General features: G+C 37.4%; 1 protein-coding gene across 5 annotated transcripts in view; it reads left to right on the top strand.

The window, feature by feature from the left end:
* The window catches only part of LOC149802452 (uncharacterized), an 85,786-nt gene that overhangs the window by 25,237 nt on the left and 35,322 nt on the right, over window positions 1-25,227 (top strand). For all 5 annotated transcript variants that reach the window (XR_016420032.1, XM_089951681.1, XM_089951683.1 and 2 more), the window contains exons 8-9: window positions 12,475-12,729; window positions 21,357-21,656. Coding sequence is in view for 4 of the 5 variants with exons in the window: in XM_089951681.1 (XP_089807807.1) it covers window positions 12,475-12,729; window positions 21,357-21,656 (555 nt within the window). In the remaining variant the exon portion in view is untranslated. The remainder of the gene's footprint in view (window positions 1-12,474; window positions 12,730-21,356; window positions 21,657-25,227) is intronic.

Here is a 25,227-nt window from a genome sequence, read left to right as displayed (position 1 = left end):
AGAAATGTATCTATTATGGTGTGTAATGAATAGAGGTCATGGCCATGGTAAGTCTAATACAGAAGTCATGGCCATGGTAAGTCTAATACAGAGGTAATGGCCATGGTAAGTCTAATACAGGGGTCATGGCCATGGTAAGTCTAATACAGAGGTAATGGCCATGGTAAGGCTAATACAGGGGTCATGGCCATGGTAAGTCTAATACAGAAGTCATGACCATGGTAAGTCTAATACAGAGGTAATGGCCATGGTAAGGCTAATACAGGGGTCATGGCCCTGGTAAGTCTAATACAGGGGTCATGGCCATGGTAAGTCTAATACAGAGGTCATGGCCATGGGTAAGGCTAATACAGGGGTCATGGCCATGGTAAGTCTAATACAGGGGTCATGGCCATGGTAAGTCTAATACAGGGGTCATGGTCATAGTAAGTCTAATACAGAGGTAATGGCTATGGTAAGGCTAATACAGGGGTCATGGCCATGGTAAGTCTAATACAGGGGTCATGGCCATGGTAAGTCTAATACAGGGGTCATGGCCATGGTAAGTCTAATACAGAGGTTATGACCATGGTAAGTCTAATACAGAGGTCAGGGCCATAATAAACCTAATACAGAGGTGATCTCCACAGAAAGTCTAATACAGAGGTTATGGTCGTGGTACGTTTAATAAGAATATAATGATTTTTGCACAATGTTTAGGTTAAGACCACATGCCATGACTAAAGGTACAGTTAACTCACTCTCCTTTTTTATAAATATTTCCAGAGTCAGTCATGTGCCTAGACAGATGGCTATTAAACAGATTGGGGGATAAAATGTTCGGTTCAATGTATTCTTGTGCACTGTTCTGCATGAGCTATTTATTTCTGTATGGTGTTTGAAATTCATTATATTATAGCACTGTACAGTATAGCTAAGGAAAACTCATTCCTATTTTCATTATACAAATACAATAACCGATAAATATACATCATACAATTCAAATATTTTCATATGACCATAACTGTAATATTTTTCAATAAATAACACAATATCTGATATCATATCATTGGATAAGTTGAGAATGTCTTCTTCTGGTTTTTTATCAGTAGATTTGGTTTACATTTTGCTCAAAAATATGAAGTGGTGGCCCCAGGTGGCCAAGTGGTTTAGAACTTGCCTTTTCCAATAACTGCCATCACACCCATGACCATGGGGATCATGTCTCAGACTTGGCCAATGTGGGTATGAGAGAAAGCTTGCCAGTAGCTTCCCATAGATGCAGTGGTTCTTGTCAGGGTTTTCACAGGTTCTTCCTCCACTGGTTATATACTAGCCACCATGTATAGCCTATCTTGTGCTAGGAAATGGGTTAAAATACCCGTGCATATCATGCTTTTAATGTCCCTCGTCGCAAGTAATTTCCGGCGAGGTACATGTTAATACAGTCTCTTACCTGGAAAAACACTTATTCATCCTCGATAACATTGTATGCATGTACAACGAAAAATAGTCAAATAGTTCTAAGGTAAAACCAAGTTATATTTTTTGCCTAATTCTGTGACACCAGCACATAGCATCCAACCAATTTTAGTAAGAGAATCTTCTAGAATGGAAGCTTCAGTTATGTAATACCTTTTTTTTCGAAAATGCTAATTGTGACCTACATCAAATAGAGGTCTTTGTTTATTGGAAAAATGTTTTATTCCTGCAATAACTTCTGAAGCAGAAATCAGTCTTATTGTTGTGTCTAGTATATTATTTGGGCTTGAATTTATTTATTCAAATTATTCATTCACTGGAAATACAAAATGCTCATCAATAACATTCTTGGAAGAAAACATTGATTTGGAATTATTATAGTGAATTCAGACAAGGATATTTTGGATTATATTAATATTGTGATTCATTAAAAAAAGAAACCATTAGCACATCATCACACTTCATGCCATTGTTACATTAGTATATTTGAGACTACGGGCACCTTCAGCATTGGATCTTATTTCGAATATCACTGGAATTTTAATTAGAACTTTATTCCTTAGGATGAATGATACAAAGTTCTGGACTATCTGTGATTTAATTTGCATTACTGTAAATTCTTTTTAAATTTTCACTTTGTATTGTAGGGATGTAGGGAAATTAATTATTTGTTTAATTGTACAAATGTTTTTTGGTTTTCACTCTTTTCTATTACTTAGAGTCATAATAGTACATATACTAGACTGTTGGTGTCAGTGGGTCATGTTCTCTATGAGTCAAGGTACATTTAGTAAACAGATGGTGTCTTCAAGTCAGGGTACATATAGTAGACCAGTGGTGTCCATGAGTCAGGGTACATATTATAGACTGATGTTGTCTGTGAGTCAGGTTCTTATAGTAGACCAGTGGTTCCCAGCTCCTGGATCAAGAGGAAGTTCTGGAGGGTAACAGAGGGTGGGCAGGATTATTTTTAATGTTGCAAAACTGATGAAAATATAGAAATGGGGTTGTGAGGCTCAGAAAAAATATTTTTATGGTTGTAGCAAAAAATGGTTGGAAACCATGGCAGTAGACAGATGGTCTCTATGAAAATGGGCATATATATGTAGTAGACTGATGATGTCTGTGAGTCAGGGTACATACTGTAGACCATTGGTCTCTACTAGTGATAGTACACATATTAGACTAATGGTCTCCATGAGTCATATTACATATATTAGACTAATGGTCTCCATGAATCATATTAAATATATTAGACTAATGGTCTCCATGAATCGTATTACATATATTAGACTAATGGTCTCATGAATCGTATTACATATATTAGACTAATGGTCTCCATGAATCATATTACATATATTAGACTAATGGTCTCCATGAATCATATTTCATATATTAGATTAATGGTCTCCATGAGTCATATTACATATATTAGAATAATGGTCTCCATTAATCATATTACATATATTAGACTAATGGTCTCCATGAATCATATTAAATATATTAGAGTAATGGTCTCCATGAATCATATTACATATATTAGACTAATGGTCTCCATGAGTCATATTACATATATTAGACTAATGGTCTCCATGAATCATATTAAATATATTAGAGTAATGGTCTCCATGAATCATATTACATATATTAGACTAATGGTCTCCATGAATCATATTACATATATTAGACTAATGGTCTCCATGAATCATATTAAATATATTACACTAATGGTCTCCATGAATCATATTACATATATTAGACTAATGGTCTCCATGAATCATATTACATATATTAGACTAATGGTCTCCATGAGTCATATTACATATATTAGACTAATGGTCTCCATGAATCATATTACATATATTAGACTACTGGTCTCCATGAATCATATTACATATATTAGACTAATGGTCTTCATGAGTCATATTATATATATTAGACTAATGGTCTCCATGAATCATATTACATATATTAGACTAATGGTCTCCATGAATCATATTAAATATATTAGACTAATGGTCTCCATGAATCATATTACATATATTAGACTAATGGTCTCCATGAATCATATTAAATATATTAGACTAATGGTCTCTATAATTCATAATACATATATTAGACTAATGGTCTCCATGAGCCATATTACATATATTAGACTAATGGTCTCCATGAATCATACTACATATATTAGACTAATGGTCTCCATGAATCATATTACATATATTAGACTAATGGTCTCCATGAGTCACATTACATATATTAGACTAATGGTCTCCATGAATCACATTACATATATTAGACTAATGGTCTCCATGAATCATATTACATATATTAGACTAATGGTCTCCATGAGTCATATTAAATATATTAGGCTAATGGTCTCCATGAATCATATTACATATATTAGACTAATGGTCTCCATGAGTCATATTACATATATTAGACTAATGGTCTCCATGAATCATATTACATATATTAGACTAATGGTCTCCATGAATCATATTACATGTATTAGACTAATGGTCTCCATGAATCATATTACATATATTAGACTACTGGTCTCTATAATTCATAATACATATATTAGACTAATGGTCTCCATGAATCATATTATATATATTAGAGTAATGGTTTCCATGAGTCATATTACATATATTAGACTAATGGTCTCCATGAATCATATTACATATATTAGACTAATGGTCTCCATGAGTCATATTACATATATTAGACTAATGGTCTCCATGAATCATATTACATATATTAGACTACTGGTCTCCATGAGTCATAATACATATATTAGACTAATGGTCTCCATGAATCATATTACATATATTAGACTACCGGTCTCTATAATTCATAATACATGTATTAGACTAATGGTCTCCATGAATCATATTACATATATTAGACTAATCATCTCCATGAGTCATGGTACATATATTAGACTAGTGGTCTCTGTGACTCATGGTACATATATTGTACTTATGGTCTCTGAGTCATGGTACATATATTAGACTAATGGTCTCTGTGAGTTATTGTACATGTATTGGACTTATGGTCTCTGTAATTATGGTACATATATATATGTTCATTTGCCATTTTAGTGTATTTATTGGACATGCGGCTATTTGATGGATTACTGGACTTAAAAAATGGATGTTCATTTGACTTTTTGGTGTATTTACTGGACTTGAGATATAGTTGTTTGTCTGTTTGGCTATTTACAGTTGTTTCAATATTTGTTACAGTTCTGTCCATTTTTTCTTCCATCCATCCATCCATCCATCCACCAATCATTAACATTCTCATTTTCAGAGTATAACTCCAAAACTGTTTAGATCATCTCAGTGATTCATAGTACAGATATTTGACTTGTGAAACAGTGACTCATAGTACAGATATTTGACTTATGGCTCAGTGACTCATAGTACAGATATTTGACTTATGGTTTAGTGATTCATAGTACATATATTTGATGTATGGCTAAGTGTATCACAGTACAGATATTTGACTTATGGTTCATTGATTCATAGTACAGATATTTGACTTATGGTTCTGTGATTCATAGTACAAATATCTGACATATGGCTCAGTGAATCATAGTACATATATTTGAGTTATGGCTCAGTAAATCATAGTACAGATATTTGACTTATGGCTCAGTGAGTCATAGTACAGATATCTGAGTTATGGCTCTTTGATTCATAGTACAGATATTTGACTTATAGTTCAGTGACTCATAGTACAGATATTTGACTTATGGCTCAGTGATTCATAGTACACATATTTGACTTGTGGTTCAGTGATTCATAGTACAGATATTTGAATTATGGTTCAGCGAATCATAGTACAGATTTTTGACATATGGTTCAGTGAATCATAGTACAGATATTTGACTTCTGGTTTGGTGAATCATAGTACAGATATCTGACTTATGGTTCAGCGAATCAGTACAGATATTTGACACATAGTTCATTGAATCAAAGTAGATATTTGACTGATGGTTTAGTGAACCATAATACAGATATTGGACTAAGGTTGACATTGCCCGGGGTGGAAATGGGAGACAAGTGCCCCAATCCTCCAAAAAATGCCCATATGGCTTGCGTCTCTGGCTGCCTCTGTCAACTAAAATCCAGCTCCTGGCCTTCGCGAGTGGCTTAGATTTGAAGCCTGGCAGACCATGTTTTCTACTAACAGGAGAAGGGGCGAAGGCGGCCCACTGGCGCCTTAAAACCAGTTGCTTCGGGTAGATGGGGCTCGTAAACCTTGGATGGTAGCTCATCTAGGAGAAGGAAAACTCTGATTCCAGACCTCTGCTGCCTTGTGGCTATACCCACTCATGGGAAAGGCTAAGGGAGTAAACCCCGACAGAAAATCCGGAGATGGAGTCCCTAAGGCGGTCTGACATTGACTTCAATGTCATTCCGGCAACTCCTGTGACGCCGTTGGTGCCAAACTGTATCGGCATTCGTCGTTCCCTTGGGCACACCAGCTGCGTGGAGAGGGGGGATCTGCTGCATGGACAACAGCTGATTCTCCATACCACCCTGCCCAGGCTTCATAGCTCCACTGGTGAGGACACTCCATCGTCATCGTATGGCATCGGCACAACACGAGAAGTAGCAGTTTACTGGTTCTAAGTCAAAGCTCGATTGGCGTAGAGCTTGGCGCCAGGGGTTACTTCTGACGGTGGGAGAGATCACCAGGTCTCACTGAACAGCTACCGCCCGCCTCAAGCTGGGCAGCCCCCAGTCAGTAAGGTGCTGCCCGCCATGGCCTGCCTGCTTCACTGGGTACGTGGAGCTTAGAGAACCATCTTGACAAGTGGGCCACAAAACTCCGCACCAGGAAAGACTAAAAGAAGAAATAAGAAGACTCCAACTCTTCGTTTTGCAACCTGGAACATCAGGACGATGTGTCCTGGATTGACCGCTGACCTACAGCAGATCGATGATGCACGGAAGACTGCCGTCATTGACAGAGAACTCTCCCGACTGAACACTGACATTGCCTGCCTCCAGGAGACCCGACTGGCTGACAGCAGCACCATCAGGGAAGCCAATTACACGTTCTTTTGGCAGGGGAAGCCCTCAGATGAACCTAGGCAGCATGGTGTAGGCTTTGCCGTAAAGAACACGCTAATTGCCTTCATTGAACCTCCATCATCAGGTACTGAGAGAATCCTTGCCCTCCAGCTGTCAACATCCTTAGGCCTGGTCAACATCTTCAGCATGTACGCCCCAACCCTCTGCTTCACCTACAAGGAGAAAGACAAGTTTTATGAGGCTCTGGATCAGGCAATATCCAGTATCCCCAACAATGAAAGCCTTTACTTACTAGGAGACTTCAATGCTAGAGTGGGAGCTGACCATGAGGCCTGGTCCACCTGTCTCGGCTTTTACGGAAGGGGCAAGATCAACGAGAATGGTCAGCGACTGCTGGAGATGTGCTGCTTCCACAGCCTATGTGTGACCAACACTTTCTTCAAATGCAAGGAGATCCACCAGGTGTCGTGGAGATACCCATGTTCACGCCACTGGCACCAGCTAGACCTTGTCATCACCAGGCATGCAGAACTGGCCAGTGTCCTCCTCACCCGCAGCTACCACAGTGCCGATTGTGACACGGACCATTCCCTCGTGGCCAGCAAGGTGTGAATATTACCCAAGAAGCTGCACCACGCCAAGAAGAAGGGTCACCCATGCATCAACACCTGCTGTGCAAGCAACCCAGAGAAAACACAGCAGTTCATCAGCAAACTGAAGGAAGCTCTCACCAAAGTGACACCTGATGACACCATTGACTCCAAGTGGTCCCATATCCGTGACTCTGTGTACAATTCAGCCATCACAGCTTACGGGAAGAGGGAGCGAAAGAATGTCGACTGGTATGAGGCAAACTGGGAGGAGATGGAGCCCGTGACTGAGGCAAAGAGGAAAGCCCTCCTGGTGTACAAGGCTGCACCTAGCCCCAAAACACTACAAGCCCTCAGGATTGCAAGGAACAACGCCCAGAAGACTGCCCGCCGCTGTGCCAACACCTACTGGCTGAACCTTTGCAACAGTATACAGACAGTTGCTGACACCGGGGATACAAGAGGAATGTATGAGGGTATCAAAAAGGCGACAGGCCCCCACAGCTACAAGACCGCCCCCCTCAAGTCCAAGACGGGCAAAGTCATCACAGACCAGGGGAAACAACTGCAGCAATGGGTTGAGCACTATCTCGAGCTGTATGCAACCCAAAACAATGTCACTGGAACTGCCCTGGACGTCATTCCAGACCTGCCTGTCATGGAGGAGCTAGACACACAGCCCATCCTGGAAGAGCTCGGAAAAGCCATCGATTGCCTTGCCTGTGGGAAGGCTCCTGGAAGCGATGGCATTCTGCCTGAAGTCCTCAAGAGCGGAAAACCAGCACTGCTCCAGCCCCTACACACACTCCTCTGCCTTTGCTGGGAACAGGGATACATCCCACAGGACATGCGTGACGCCAACATCGTCACTTTGTACAAAAACAAAGGAGACCGTAGCGACTGCAACAACTATCGGGGCATCTCTCTTCTCAGCATCGTTGGAAAGGCTTTTGCCCGTGTTGCCTTGGCGCGCTTGCAAATCCTAGCCTTCCGCGTCTACCCAGAGTCCCAGTGTGGATTTCGAGCCAGCAGGTCAACTGTAGACATGATCTTCTCACTACGTCAGCTGCAGGAGAAGTGTCACGAGCAGCAGATGCCCCTCTACGTTACCTTCATAGACCTGACGAAGACGTTTGACCTGGTTAGTCGGAGTGGACTCTTCAGACTGCAGAAGATCGGCTGCCCCCCATGTCTGCTTGCTGTCATCATGTCGTTCCACGAGAACATGCACAGCACAGTGTGCTTCAGTGGCGCAACATCTGAAGCATTCCCATTCATCAGCGGAGTCAAACAAGGCTGTGTCCTTGCACTGATGCTCTTTGCCATCTTCTTCTCCTTGCTTCTCCAGTACGCATTCAAGGACTGCAGCGAGGGAGTGTACATCCATACCAGGGCTGACGGCAAGCTGTTCAACATCGCCCGTCTCTGTGCTAAGACTAAAGTCACAGAGGTACTCATTCGTGAATTGCTCTTCGCCGACGATGCAGCCTTGACATCACGGAAGATGGACTTCAGCAGCTGGTATGCCGCCTCTCCCATGCTTGTAAGGATATTGGACTGACCATCAGTTTGAAAAAAACGAACGTGATGGTGCAGGACGCAGACTCACCTCCCTCTGTCACCATCGATGGGTACAACTTGGAAGTTGTCGAGAACTTCACATACATTGGGTCTAACATCTCCAGCTCACTCTCCATTGATTCTGAGGTGAATGGCAGGATTGCCAAGGCAGCAGCAGTGATGGCCAGACTTAACCAGAGAGTCTGGAACAACCCCAACCTCACAGAGAAGACCAAACTGCGTGTCTACCAAGCCTGCATACTCAGCTCACTTCTCTACAGCAGCGAAACATGGACCACCTATGCAAGACAAGAGAGGAAACTCAAAGCTTCCACCTGAGATGTCTGCGGCGCATTCTGCACATCCAGTGGCAGGATAAAGTACCCAACACAGAGGTTCTAGAACGCGCCAACATGAACAGCATGTTCTCCATTCTCATTGAGAGGCGCCTTCGCTGGCTTGGCCATGTCAAAAGAATGGACCCAGGTCACATTCCCAAGGACCTGTTATATGGGGAGTTAGCAGAAGGTGCATGACCAACTGGATGACCACATCTGCGCTAAAAAGATGTTTGCAAGAAGGATATGAAGATGGCAAACATCAATGTCAATGACTGGGAGAGCTGTGCAAACAACCGTTCCAGCTGGCGCCTAGCTGTCAGGCAGGGAGTTCAAAACGCAGAGGAAGAGAGAAGAATAAAACAAGCTGAAAAGAGAGCTAGAAAGAAGGATAGACAAAAGCTTACTTTGGAGTTACGCCATCATCTCCCGTAGATGGACAGATGCCAAGGAATACATATATTGGACTAATGATTCATTGAATTATAGTACAGATATTTGACTTATGATTCATTGAATCATAGCACAGATATTAGAATGAATGAAGTGTATCTCTGAAAAGGTGAAAGTAATTCAAAGACAATGACTCCAGGATACACTATTTAACACTTGTCATCTTGTTGGGGTAAGTTCATTTGTTTTGCAGGAGGAACTTGGCTTTATAAGGGGAGTGACCATTTAAGGAGTTGGTTGGGGGAGAATTACACAGATGTGAGTAATAATTGCATGTAAATTAAGAAAGACATAACTGATATTGAAAAAATGCTTATTATTCCATGTAAAATTGCTTATGCTGTATGAAATCAACATATAAAATCTTTATTTAAAATAATTCCAAATTATTATACATTTATGCTCATGTATGCTCTTTTTTCTCCGTTAACTTTACATTGTCAGAGTTGTGCAATTTACAGTATTGCACTCACATGCACTTGATATTGCACTAACGTGTGCCCAGTAGTGTACTAGGAACTACTTTGTAAACAAATCATGTACTCTCATGTATTAGGTGCTTTATGTTTTGGTTGATTAAATTTGTTTCTGAATCATCTAATTTAAAGCAGATGTTTCGTGGACAACCACATGCAAGCTGCTTTGCCACATTCCGCATTAACTTTCTTGATACAATATTTTGGATTTAGGTTATCAATAGATGCCAGATTTCATAAAATTGCTGGGTCTTTATAAATAACATGCAAGTGACAATGCATAAATGTGTCTTCTTTAGCTGGTAATACAAATGGCAAAATATGTACTTACAGGTTTACATCCTGAATTTCCTCAATTTGAACTTTCTTTGTTCTGCAAATCTGAATTACATAAGCCATGTCATAGGTTCTCAAACTTGATTGCACATTTCGAAATTGTATTGTTGTTGTTGTTGGGTTTAACGCCATTTTTCAGCACACGATAGGCTATGCATGGTGGCCAGTATTAATGGTGGAGGAAGAACCCGGGAAAGCCCCAGGAAGAACCACCGACCCACGAGAAGCTACTGGCAAACTTTCTCACATACCCACATTGGCCGAATCCTAGACTCGAACCCACGCAGACAGAGGTGAGATGGCAGTGATCCGCAAATTGTACTGTAATTTTTACTATATTCCAGGTGCAATTGCATCCTCCTTACTGCACTCAAAATGAAATAAACATTATATTCCATAGCGTCATTTTGATAATTGCAATTGAAAGACTTCATATTTTCCCCACATTATGATTTCAAACAGTCAATGACAGAACAGATACACACTTGCAGATGTTAACACACTGCTCCCTCACTGCTGAAATCTGATGTACTTCATGTAGAATTGGCATAGCTAAATCTGGTCCATAATCACAAAATTTCATGGAATCAACAAAAATACCAAAATCTATTCATTCCAGGTCAAATGGAAAAGTTGTTACAATGCACATACATTTACAATATGACTCCAGATTCAATTTTAAGTAGACCAAAAACCATTTTCTTTCAAAAGTTATGCCTAGCATGCGACTAAGTTCAGATTTATCTGGGCGGAGTTATGTGCGCATTAATAATGTTGCTGTGTAGTGATCAATCTGTGCTTGTGTATTTAGTTTGAAATACAGAATTAATTCAGTTACTTTGTTTCTTGTAGTGTATTTTTGTTTTTATAATTAAGGGTTAGGTAGAATAAGAAAATGAGCATATGATAAAAAGGTTACTGCATTTGTATGGGAAAATATGAACTCGTTTTGTTGGATGAATATACTGTACTCCCAAGGTCATGCAGTATTTCCATCTGAAAAGCTTGTTCATATTTTCCCATACAAATGCAGTAATCTGTAATTATCATCATTATTTTTTCTCTATCAATTGTACTTAATAGGCATGTTTCTAATTTCAGATTACCCAATAATATGTACATTTTCGATTTCAGATTACCCAATAATAGACTGTTTCCAATTTCAGATTACCCAATATTAGGCATGTTTCCATTTTCAGATTACCCAATAATAGGAATGTTTCCAATTACAGATTGCCCAATAATAGACATTTTTCCAATTTCACATTACCCAATAATAGGCCTGTTTCCAATTTCAGATTACCCAATAATAGACATGTTTCCAATTTCAGATTACCCAATAATAGACATGTTTCCAGTTACAGATTACCCAATAATAGGCATGGTTCCAATTACAGATTACCCAATAATAGACATGCTTCCAATTTCGGATTACCCAATAATAGACATGCTAACAATTTCAGATTACCCAATAGTAGGCATGTTTCCAATTTCAGATTACCCAATAATAGACATGTTTCCAATTTCAGATTACCCAATAATAGGCATGTTTCCAATTTCAGATTACCCAATAATAGGCATGGTTCCAATTACAGATTACCCAATAATAGACATGCTTCCAATTTCAGATTACCCAATAATAGGCATGTTTCCAATTTCAGATTACCCAATAATAGACATGCTTCCAATTTCAGATTACCCAATAATAGGCATGGTTCCAATTACAGATTACCCAATAATAGACATGCTTCCAGTTTCAGATTACCCAATAATAGGCATTTCAGATTATCCAATAATAGTTGTTGTTGTTGTAGGGTTTAACGCCATTTTTCAGCACACGATAGGCTATACATGGCGGCCAGTATTAATGGTGGAGGAAGAACCCAGGAAAACCCCGGAAAGAACCACCGACCCACGAGAAGCTACTGGCAAGCTTTCTCACATACCCACATTAGCCAAATCCGAGACTCGAACCCACGCAGACAGAGGTGAGATGGCAGTGATCCGTAACGGAGAGCGCTTTAGACCACTCGGCCACTCGGGGCCCCCCCAATAATAGACATGTTTCCAATTACAGATTACCCAATAATAGACATGTTTCCAATTTCAGATTACCCAATAATAGACATGTTTCCAATTACAGATTACCCAATAGTAGGCATGTTTCTAATTTCAGATTACCCAATAATAGACATGTTTCCAATTTCAGATTACCCAATAATTAAGTACAATGCCAGTGTCCACCTTCTTGTGAATGAATCACAATCCATATCAGTGTTTTGTGAAGCAATAGGCAATCCAGATCCACAGCATATTCAATGGAGGAATCAACTAAATGGCAGCACATTGAAATTTGGTAACATCAGCAGAACCCATAAAGGGACCTACATGTGTGAGGCGACAACCCTTTCCATCAAGTATGGAATACTGACAGGTCAAAAGCAGCTAGACATCATTGTACAATGTGAGTTCATTTCACTCAGTGACACGTGTTCATTTTATTATTAGGATAAGACCACTCTTTGACATGTAGGAGCTCTACACAAATTACTTTTTTGATATGTCCATTTACTCGTATTCCTTATAACAATAACTCAGCAATGGTTATACTAGTATGTAATGGATGCCAATTGGTGGGTGAATTACCTATTACATATGGATGTACCTTTGAAAGGTTATGCCTTTTCAGGTCTGATTTGTATAGAGTTATTTCTCTTTTTGGATCAATTTTAAATCTTCATTACAGCATATGCTTGTCAACAGACTGTGTATAACTTGGAAACCATTCAGCATATTAGGTGCTATGTTTCTTTTTGGCATTGAACTCATAACCATACACCATTGCACTCAGCATGCATCAGGGTTCAACATCTATACTAGTCTGGTTGCCTGTGGATAGTAAATATGTTGGGTGGACAAGCATAAGGTACAGTCCATTCCATCAGGTTACAAAAACAAACTTTAAAAAGTAACTAAAGTCATAATGAGGAAGTATTTGGCAGACATTATCACCATTTCAAAGTTCTCTCCCTTGGAGGACTACTAAAATTACCATACATTTCAAAATGTATGCTTTTGGAGGACTACTAAATCAGCTGGGGAGTAATCATTTTTTAACTACACTAGTCCTTGGGCTGTAGTAAACATATCTCATGTAACAGTCCCTGTGCATACTGTCATATCAGGGATCACAAAACTGAGTGTAGACATGCATTTTGATGAGTATTGTACCCAAATCCCAAATATAATTTACAGTGATCTGTATTACATACTTCTGTTGCATCTGTTAAACTATGTATTTTACTGTATATTTGTTTTAATAATAATAACAATAATAATAATGACCTTATTTAAAGAGGGTAACACAATTAGCTAAAAACTAATCTACCTTGAGGCCCTCATACAAAGGAATTTATTTATTTTTGCTGCATCTCTGAAGCCACTGGATATATTGGGTTTGGAAAAGGCAATAGAGTGGGCATTTCTAATCTCAACTGGAATACTATTCCAGAGCAGAGTTCCAGAGTATTGGAAACTTTTTTTAAAAACTCCTTATTTGGTTTGGGAATTTTATACTGTTTGGTAGACATGGATCGCAGGTGGGGAGTATTTCCAGGTAGCCTATACTGGAATAGTGATTGTAAATATTCAGGAGCACTATTATGAGATATCCTGTACATTAATTTGGCTTTTCTCAAACAGATTCGGTCTTTAATAGGTAATATTTTTAACCTACCAGCTAAATTTTCCTTGCTTTCTTTCTGGATTGATATTAGCCCAAATGCTCTTTTTTGAAGATGTTCCAGCTTTGCTATGGTTTTATCATTTGAATTACCTCATACTGTATTACAGTAGTCTAAATAGGGTTGTATGTAACTGTTATAAAATAGTTTACTGTGCCTTTCAGGGAGAAAATGTCTTATCCTACTGAGAAGCCATAAACTTGAATTGACTTTTTTACTGATACGTTGGATATGTTCAGGCCATGATAGGTTATTATCTACCAGAACACCAACTAGTCTATCATGACAGATCATTTGCAAATTTGTATCCTTCCATGTCAGACATAGTTCATCACTATGAAGATTTGTCCTTCTTTGCCGTGTGGAGATAAGTAATATAATTTTAGTTTTACCAGTATTTACCACCATGCCATTGCATGTGCACCAGTTTTCCAGTTTGTTTAGGGCATTCTGTAAAGAAATTTTGAGTTCATACTTTGTGTTTTGGATGTCTGACAATGTTGTGTCATCTGCATAGAGATCTGTAGATTATATTGAATCTCTTAGTAAAAGTGGTAGGTCATTAATAAATAAAATGAATAGTAATGGACCTAGAATTGAGCCTTGTGGTACTCCATATCTAATTGTTTCAGGTTCAGACCGAACATTATTTATGTAAACATGTTGTGTTCTCTCACTTAAGTAAGAAGTAAACCATCTAATTGTTCTTTCATCACACTGGTAGATTTTCAGTTTCTTCAAAAGGATTTCATGATCCACCATGTCAAAAGCTTTCTGAAATCTACAAATACAGATCCTATTATTCTACCTTGGTCAAGTGGTTGAAGCCATTTATCAGTTAGGGAGATCAAGACAGTCTCACAGGAATGTTTCTGTCTAAAGCCTGATTGATTATGGTGTAACAGCAAGTGTTTGGTTAAATATGACATGAATGAGTCATGGACATGTTTTTCAATTAATTTTGACAAGTTTGGTAGTATTGAGATTGGTCGGTAGTTATCAGCATCATCCTTAGAACCAGATTTATGAATAGGAGTTATTTTTGCAGCTTTCCATATTTTGGGGACAGATGAAGTTGCAATACTTAAATTAATTATGAATGTTATGCTATCTACAATAGCAAAGGCAGAAGATTTAATGAGTTGTGGACCAATCTGATCAAGTCCTGTAGCTTTCTTGGTATCAAGTTCACTGAGACATTTTTTAACAAAGTTTTTTGATACTGGTGGGATAGAGAAACATACCTCCTTAGAGATTTTGCTGCTGCAGAACTTTTTCAGTTCATTAAAGTTGTTTTCTATCACTGGTTCTTTTAACTTTGTGGTAATGTTTATGAAAAAATCATTGAAAACATTTGCAATGTCAGTGTCATAAGTGACTATGGTGTCATTTACCAGAAGTGAGTGAATTTTATTTCTGTTTTTTGTGCATTCCTCCAGTGAGTTCATTTTGAAGACTTTCCAAATGGAGTTTGTGTTGCTCTTTTTGTTTTCAAGCAATGTGTGATAATGGTTTTTTTTAGCTTTTTTAATCATGCTTGTTATTTTATTTCTCCATACTTTATATTGTGCATGGTTTCCCAAGCCTTGAATTGGTCCCGTGTTTTCATAGCATCTAGGATTTCAGTAGTAAGCCAGTTAGGTTGAATTTCAGTTTTACTCGATGTACTTTCAGTGGTGCATGCTTAGATACTACATCCATGAGTAAGTCAGTCCACACTCTCATGGCTTCATCTGTGTCATCCAAATTTTTGATCATATTCCATGGAACCTTATGTAGGTCATCGAGAACTTTACATAGGGTTAGGGTCATTGAGAATATGGTCTTCATTAAAATTTTTGAACAATCTGTAAGTGATTGTTTTGTGTGAATTTTTCTTGTTTTTCTTGCATTTAACCTTTCTTGTCAAAAAAGTAGGATAGTGGTCACTAAGACCAACATTCAGTACATTAACACAAGCCACATTGTCTGGTAGGTTGGTATAAATGTGATCAATAAGAGTGCTCGATTTTTCTGTTACCCTTGTGGGCTCATTTATCAGCTGGTCTAGGCCTAATGATTCAATAAATTCCATCCAGTTGTTCCTTATTTGAGTATTGAGAAGGTCCTTATTTATATCTCCGAGTATATATGTTTCTTTCTCCTGTGCCAGAACATTTTCTATTTGTTTCAAGAAGTTATCATTCCAAATTGCTTTAGAGGAAGGTGGCCTATAAATGAAACCAACTAGGAATGATTTTGCATTATTTTGAAAAATTTCCACCCCGATACTCTCAATTTCATGTGACTCCAAGTCAAGTCGCCTTTCTACATTTACATCTTCCCTAATGTATACAACAAGACCCCCTCCCTTTTTAAGTGCAGTTCATTTTAGAATCATTCAGCAAGATGACTGAATGTGTTACTATTTGTACAACACCTATATAACAAAAGAAGTTAACTAAAACGTATTTTGCATTTTACTGACCTATGTTTAGTTTTTGAACTTACCTAAAGATCACACAAGATGGTCTTTCAAAATGAGGTTGTCATTGGAAGATTCCTTATGAACATTAATAATGGTTGTAGTTATAACATCTCACATCATGTCTTCTATGTTGACCATTACTATTTCTTCTGAAATGATGATCATATCAACATAGAATTTCCGCTAAAAGACCTTTCATGACATGTTGTTGGTAATATATGATGATGGTGATTATTAGACCTCCAATGTGGTCATCATGACAGTGTACTTAAAAATGAATGCATGTTGTGTTGACTGGGCTATTGAAGCTAGTAGAAAAGTCTTTCAGGTGCTTTATGGTTGGATGCATATTTTCAGCATAATAAAATGTCATTAACATTATACACATTGTATATATGGGTAAGGCTAAGCAATAAACAAAGGTTATACAGTCAAGTCTGTCCTAATGGTCACCTAGTCACAATGGCCTCTCTAATTTCCAATAGAAATGTCATGTAATCACTGCTCACCTGTCTTCCATGGTCAGTGGCCATGTGTGTTTTTTAACCAAGCAATGGTTGCACCTTGACTTGGCGGTCACTGCAGCTTATCATTAGTAACCACTCCAGGTATTCAAATTAAACTTCTTTTGTTTGATTGGCAAGGCATGGCATTTATAAAGATATATTACCTGCATTGATGTTTCATATTTGATTGTACTTCATAATCCAGTGAAACTTAAAGGAATCAACATGCCAGTTTTGAAAACAAAGTGGTTTTTTACCTTACAGGAGGTATACTGCACCAGTGATATCCCTTATGGTTTAGCAATCTGAATTCCTCTTACCCTTCCCACCTCATTTGTGATATTTGGAAATTTGTGTTAGAATGTGAGGCCAGAGTCAACAGCCTATAGAAAAATAGGAATTTGCCACTACTGTGTAATGGTGGCATAGTGTAGCTGCTTACAAGAATTCCTGGCCTAGAAAACTGAAATGATGTTACATCTAGTCTTGTCAGCATTAAATCAGTAGGAAATGTTTTAATTTCTGAGAAATTGCAAGAAGTTTAATCAAAATGTCTCTAATCCACTTAAAGATGAGACGAAACATCAGCATTGCTAATATTTGATCTGTTACTTGCCATTTGAATTGCTAGTCATATGACTATACAAATATGTAACTTGCCATTTGAATTGCTAGTCATATGACTATACAAATCTGTTACTTGCCATTTGAATTGCTTGTCATATGACTATACAAATCTGTTACTTGCCATTTGAATTGCTGGTCATATGACTATACAAATCTGTTACTTGCCATTTGAATTGCTAGTCATATGACTATACATTTTGCTGGTCATATGACTAAACAAATCTGTTACTTGCCATTTGAATTGCTGGTCATATGACTATACAAATCTGTTACTTGTCATTTAAATTGCTAGTTGTATGACTATAAAAATCTCACAACCTACATGTTGATGTAGTCATACAGTATCAACAGTAAGCCCTTTTCCAATGGTGTTATACAAAGATTATAACATACTAAAAAAATTGTTTGTTTAATAATTCTCAACATATTTATTCTGTGAACTGTGACCAGAAACCAGTCACTGTTGCAGCAACTTGGAGAAAGTCAGATTCACCATGAATGGAGCGCATGCCAACACTAGTTTTGTAGCATCATGTGACTAACACAGTGACATGTGTTATCTAGCTGATGGAATGGCTTTGTGGTGGGGAATTCCAGATTTTCAATAGGCAGTTGACTCTGACTCTACACTTCAACATAAAGGTCCAGATATCAAAAATGGGGTGAGAAGGGTCAGAGGAAACCTGGATTAACATTTTAGGTGCTCTAACAATAGCCTCTGGGAGTTTCTTTTCATTCACTAATCATAAACAGTTGAAAACTAAAGCTGCCTGTCCTTTGATCTTGGTGAGTTGCATAATCCATCAGTTGTTTAAGGTGTGAACACTTTTTCATGCTTAACAAATGTCAGTCTTCTGTTTCACAATGACAGGTAAGCTGTCAATTGCTGATAATAAGATAAAAGAGTTTGCATGTAAAGGAGAGGGAGAGAGGGAGACAGAGAGAGATGAGTGTATGTGCACAGCTGTGTTTGGATTTTTAATGTAGCTCTAACAATTTGAGTCATATTGCTATGATGTCTACAGTGTGGCAGTCTGTAGTAATGTCTATCACAGGGGCAGCATGCCACAGACATGGAGCATCATATCCCATCCAGTCATATTATCATGATACCAGGCCATCAAGTTCAATGCTGAATGCCAAGTGTGGCAGCTATTAATACCATTTTTATGTCTTTGGTATAACATGGCCTGGGTTTCGAACCTGTGACCTCCTGTATCCGAGGTGGATGCTCTAATCACCTAGGCCACTGGAGTTGTCTGGTAGCAAACTACTACTGATAATAATAATCCAAGTGAAATAATAATAATGATCTTACTACTAATAATAAATGATTATGATATTTGGTTCATAGTAACTACAAGCTAACCCTAACCCTAACATGTTACAAGCCAAGTTGGAGAGCTGTACCTGCCTTAATTCAGAGGCCATTTATCTACAAAGGACTAAAGTTGCATTTTCCCATTGGTGGCTGCTGTAGACAGGTTTGACTCTATATTGTGTTTGTTGAAAGATGTTAGATCTGTGGTAGGTGAGGTCACCTGACATAAAAACTAACAGTACGAACATTACTATCAACTTGTTTTGCCAATCATTTAATCAAAACACATAGTTTAAGATGGGACATTTCTAACCTTGTTGCACCTAATATCATTCAAAGCAATAGAAAATTGTAGAATACAGTATTATCTTTCATTACATACCCATTTAGTATCATTTGGCTGATTTAGCATTCAGTAGAGATGTTCAGTCTGTAATTACATACCACATACATAAAATTTCCAAGTGGCCTACCTGGCCTGGAACTAGTTTTACAACTTAAAATATTAAATAATCGTCCACTTGTAAAATATCTGGAATAATTTATGTTTATATATTTTAAATTATTCCAAAATGCTAACAAACATTTATAATTTTAAGAAATGCAGTTATATTTGTTGGAAATGGCTGCTTTTGCCACTGGGATAAAGGGAGAGTTCCATAAATTCATTTCATGGTATCTACGCTGAGAAATTAGAGTTAGTTGAGGTGGACAACAATATCTTGTTTCAAAATGAGATCTCAGATAAAACTGGTGTGCAAAGCGACATCATTCATGAGAGAGAGAGAGAGGGGTACTTTTCTGCTGAAACCTTGTATTGAAATTTATAAATCCAGACAAAAGGAAATACCCAATGTTTGGAGAAACCTTTTCCCAATGTTTAATTCCCAAGAAACATTCCACAATGTAAATCATCTAAAATCTCAACAATAGCTAAAATCCATTTCATCTTCAGAGCTTCAAAACTATGCTCTGCAGAATTTTTTTATGGAGCAAGTTTAAGTGGAGGGACTCACAGTATGTCTATTAAAATTACAAAGGAATCAAATTTGTTTACTAAATCTGAGGATAAAACTGACAAACATTTGCAACATAAAGGTAGACAATCATAGAGAGCAGCAGCTGTTTTGATATGACCCAAATCAGAATTGTTAGATCCTGTTACAATGTTGTTGAGATCACTGGAGGGAAATGCACATTTACTTTTAAAATTTTTGTGTCTGTTCAAGTAGAAAATAAAGAGAAGAAAACAGATCAATAATGCAATATTGCTTAGAAGTTCCTTGTTGAAACATATCCATATGAATATTAGAAATCTAGTCTGCATGTTAAAAGGAGACTGAATCTTTGATTTAAATTATCACTTTATGTTCAATGCATCAATAGTATTCATTGAGTGAGTACTGCAAATTTTTTTTTTTTTATAAACTTGAATGTTTTTAATTACTGTTATTTAGTCTAAAGAATTCATCCTGCAATTAGCTTGGAAGTAGAGTGTCTTAAAATTCAGTAAGTAAAATGTAAAAGAAGGTGACATTTACTGGCATTTTTGTGTGCAAAAAAAGTAAAATACTGAAAATAAGAATGAATTAAGAATATGTTTACCATAAATATGACAGACTCAAGATGGAGTGATAAGTACTCTGCAAACCATAATCAGTATTCTTCCTAAGTTTATGAACAGCTAATCATAGCTATTGAGAAATAAACTTTTGTCCTTGAAATGTCCTTGAAAAGTGCTTTAAATTCCTGATGAAACTTTTCTTAGATGGCTTGCACTTGGGATAACAAAGAATCGTGACGGTATTAATTTTGGGCACAAAATCTAGGAGGTCACAGTCACTGTGATAGGAAGAATCAAACTTGTTTCCACACAATAACACTAGTTCTAAATGATATACTGGACCAAACTCTGCAGATCTCTTATATATATGTACTTGGGATAAGGAAGATGGCTATTGATTTTGGGGTAGAAAATAAAAGAAAATAGTTTCTGCACAATGACATTAGTTCTTCACCACTACCTTGGCCCTCATGGGTTTGCACTCATAAAGTCAAACATCAGGGTGTGTATTTAATATGCCATTCATGTACTCTTATTTTATTTAACTCAAGATTACATACTAGTTTACATAGAACTATGAAAATTAAGGGCAAATGATCAGAAAATATGAAAGAGCATCCATCATTTGATTGAAATTGGTTTCTCTTCTTCCAGCTCACTTATGAAAGAGAGTTCTTTGTGTTCATTTCTGCATTCATTTGACATTATCATTTAAGTGAAAATAAACCCATAGTAACATTTATTGTATCTGTGCAGATAGATAACCTGTGGCAAATATCTGATCTCACTGAATTAACTCAAATCTTACAAAATGTTTTGTCATGCCTCACTATGGTAATATGGTTTTTACATTTTATTTGCAGATGCTCCTGAAATCAAAGTGACACTCACTGGGTCCAACCAACATAATCAGACAGCTATGCTGATTTGTGAAGCTCAAGGTGTTCCTGCCCAGTATACCTTTTACACATGGGTCCACATGTGGGAAGACATGGTGATCAGGACTGAGTTACAGGGAACAACAAGTGCCAGTCAGAGCATACTGACTATAGACAGATTGTCCTTGGAGAGCATGGGTTCCTACATCTGTACTACCAACAATGGAATCACTGGGATAAATGGGAATATTAACCAGACTGGGTCTAGAAACCTAACTATTACAGGTATAATTGAGATTACATGTAAACTGTGCAAAGTAAACTATGTGATAAACTTGTGCAAGTTCAAGATAAGAAGTAAACAATGACTAATTATTATAGTTTGTAGAGTGACTGTGTTCATTCTAGTTTGAAGAATAAATGGTACTCCTGTGATATCCATTATGGCCACCACACTGCATAAAAATGACAACATCTCTGTTGTCCATTATGGCTGCAATTACATGAATAGTTTCTTAGAAGAGCTGATGGGCTGGGATGTTGTCCAGCATCCTTCCATCCTTTAGCATAAGTTTAGTATCACTACTTCTTTTCAGCTACATGGATTGCTGTAAAACTTTACACATACAATTGATGCTAAATGAACATTCAATATAATCCAATATGGCCACCTTAGTCAAGTTCAAAATCTAGTTATCACTTCTGGATGGAAGTTCATTTTTACTTGTGCTTTCAGCAGTCTTTTTTTGATATCTTGTTACTACTACATGAAAATAATGCCAGTCTGATGTCCAGTGTGGTTGCAATGGCAGCCATCTAGAAAATCTTGTTGCTACTTTTCCTGATTGGAAAATTGTATTGATATGTGATTATTCAGTAGGGGCCTTGGGTGGCCAATTGGTGTAAGGTGATTATTCAGTTATTCAGTAGGGACCCTGGGTGGCTGATTGGTATAAGGTGATTATTCAGTTATTCAGTAGGGGCCCTGGATGGCCGATTGGTATAAGGTGATTATTCAGTTATTCAATAGGGGCCCTGGGTGACCGATTGGTGTAAGGTGATTATTCAGTTATTCAGTAGGGGCCCTGGTGGCCGATTGGTATAAGGTGATTATTCAGTAGGGGCCCTGGGTGGCTGATTGGTATAAGGTGAATATTTAGTAGGGGCCCTGGGTGGCCGATTGGTATAAGGTGATTATTCAGTGGGGGGGCCCTGGGTGGCCAATTGGTATAAGGTGCAAATGAAAATGATGTCAATAAGGCATTCTGTATGGTCACTATGGCAGCCTTTTTGAAACTCCTGTTGCCACAATTCCTTCTGATTAGAAAGTCATACCAACATGAGGTTTTGAGTTCCAAATTAATTCCAGTAGTATTCCAAACAAGTTCAGTATTGAATATATTGTTGTGCCTGTAGTCTTGAATGTACTAATATGTCAGTAGCCTGGAATGTGGAGATGTGCCAGGTCTCTTAATGTATCACAGTAATATAATCCAAAATTGTATTATCTGAACTAACTATAATTCCAAAATTAATGTTTCTGTTCAAGAATATTATTGAGCACTTTGTAATTCCAGTGAATAATAATTTAAAGAAATAAATCCACCCAAATCAAATTCTGAACACAGCAGTAAGGATGATTCTGCTACAGATGTTACGGCAAGAATAAGTCATTTTTAAGTAAACAACATTATATAAAAAAAAAAACATAAATACAATGATAGAACCAGGATGAGGTTCATAAGTTCATTTCTATAATATTCTAAGTTGTCAATAAGAGAAGGCCTGCTACTAAAATTATGATAAATTTAGAACGTGACAGACATCATGTACACCAGGATTTTTGGTAGGGGAATACCAGTGTCCTAGACTCAGCTTAAGATAAACATGTTTTTCTCGATTGATAATGTGTCTAATATTAATCTATACTGACAGTAAATATTAGCTATGTATTATGTTGTTTATGAAATCACTGGCCATAGTCAAGTACAACGTGAACTTGATTTTGTGCTAAGGTCAGTTATAAATTACAATTATACATATATTATAATTATTAAGTATAATTATTAAGAAAATCCAACAAATAATACAGATCAAATATACTTAGCACATTGATCATGGCCAATGTGGCAGACATCTTCAAACTACTGTTATCACTACCGTTTCTCAGCAGAAAGCCATGTAAACATTGGGTTTCAGACAGGGTATAAATATAGTTGTTGCCATTCAGAACTCTAATGTGACCACCGTGCGGCCATTTTGAATATTTTGTCATTGCTACTTTTTCAAGACAGATGGTTATTTTGATGTGGGTCATTTGGTTTAAAATGAAAATGGTGAGGATCTGAAATTTACTATGCCCACCATGGTGTCCATCTCGAAAGTTGTGTTGTCACTACTCCATCCTAATTGATGGTCATATTCACGTGGGATTTCACTAAAAAGAATTAATGATGACTGGTTGGTCCTGAATGATAATGATATCTAGTTGGTCCTGAATGATAATGATATCTAGTTGGTCCTGAATGATAATGATATCTAGTTGGTCCTGAATGATAATGGTGTCTAGTTGGTCCTGAATGATAATGATATCTAGTTGGTCCTGAATGATAATGGTGTCTAGTTGGTCCTGAATGATAATGAGGTATAGTTGGTCCTGAATGATAATGAGGTATATTTGGTCCTGAATGATAATGATATCTAGTTGGTCCTGAATGATAATAAGGTTTTGTTGGTCATGAATGATAATGGTGTCTCATTGGCCCTGAATGATAGTGATATCTAGTTGGTCCTGAATGATATTGAGGTATAGTTGTTCCCGAATGATAATACGACATAGTTGGTCCTGAATGATAATGAGGTATAGTTGGTCCTGAATGATAATAGTGTCTAGTTGGTCCTGAATGATAATGGTATCTAGTTGGTCCTGAATGATAATAGTGTCTAGTTGGTCCTGAATGATAATTGTGTCTGGTTGGTCCTGAATGATAATGATATCTAGTTGGTCCTGAATGATAATCGTGTCTAGTTGGTCCTGAATGATAATGGTGTCTAGTTGGTCCTGAATGATAATGAGGTATAGTTGGTCCTGAATGATAATCGTGTCTAGTTGGTCCTGAATGATAATGGTGTCTAGTTGGTCCTAAATCGTAATGTTGTCTAGTTGGTCCTGAATGATAATGTTGTCTAGTTGGTCCTGAATGATATTGAGGTATAGTTGTTCCCGAATGATAATACGACATAGTTGGTCCTGAATGATAATGGTGTCTAGTTGGCCCTGAATGATAATGATATCTAGTTGGTCCTGAATAATAATGGTGTCTAGTTGGTCCTGAATGATAATGATATCTAGTTGGTCCTGAATAATAATGGTGTCTAGTTGGTCCTGAATGATAATAGTGTCTAGTTGGTCCTGAATAATAATGGTGTCTAGTTGGTCCTGAATGATAATAGTGTTTAGTTGGTCATGAATGATAATGGTGCTAATCCTGCATCCATTATAGTTATGGTTTATTTGAAATATTTGTTATTGATTATAAATATCAGATATTGTTTCAAAACTCTGCAGTAAAAATAAGAAATGGACTTATCTTGAATTCCCAGATACTGTATTTACTGTATATATTTGGACACCATATTTGTTAGGACACCAAAAATTAATTTTTATAGTAATTTTTTGTGCACTGTATGTTCTGGGACACAGCATTTTTTTTCAAGTCATAAGTTGTGGGTCACCTTTTAAATCATTCAAAAAATTACATGTTGGAAAATGCACTCCAACTGAAATTTTACTTAAAAAAATATAAAACTGTGTACTTGAGATAAAACTCTTTAATCCACTGCAGCATCATCATCT

Source organism: Sinohyriopsis cumingii, chromosome 3, assembly GCF_028554795.1.
Source record: "Sinohyriopsis cumingii isolate HCF-2022 chromosome 3, ASM2855479v2, whole genome shotgun sequence".
NCBI lineage: Eukaryota > Metazoa > Mollusca > Bivalvia > Unionida > Unionidae > Sinohyriopsis > Sinohyriopsis cumingii.
This window is presented reverse-complemented; position numbering and strand designations above follow the sequence as displayed.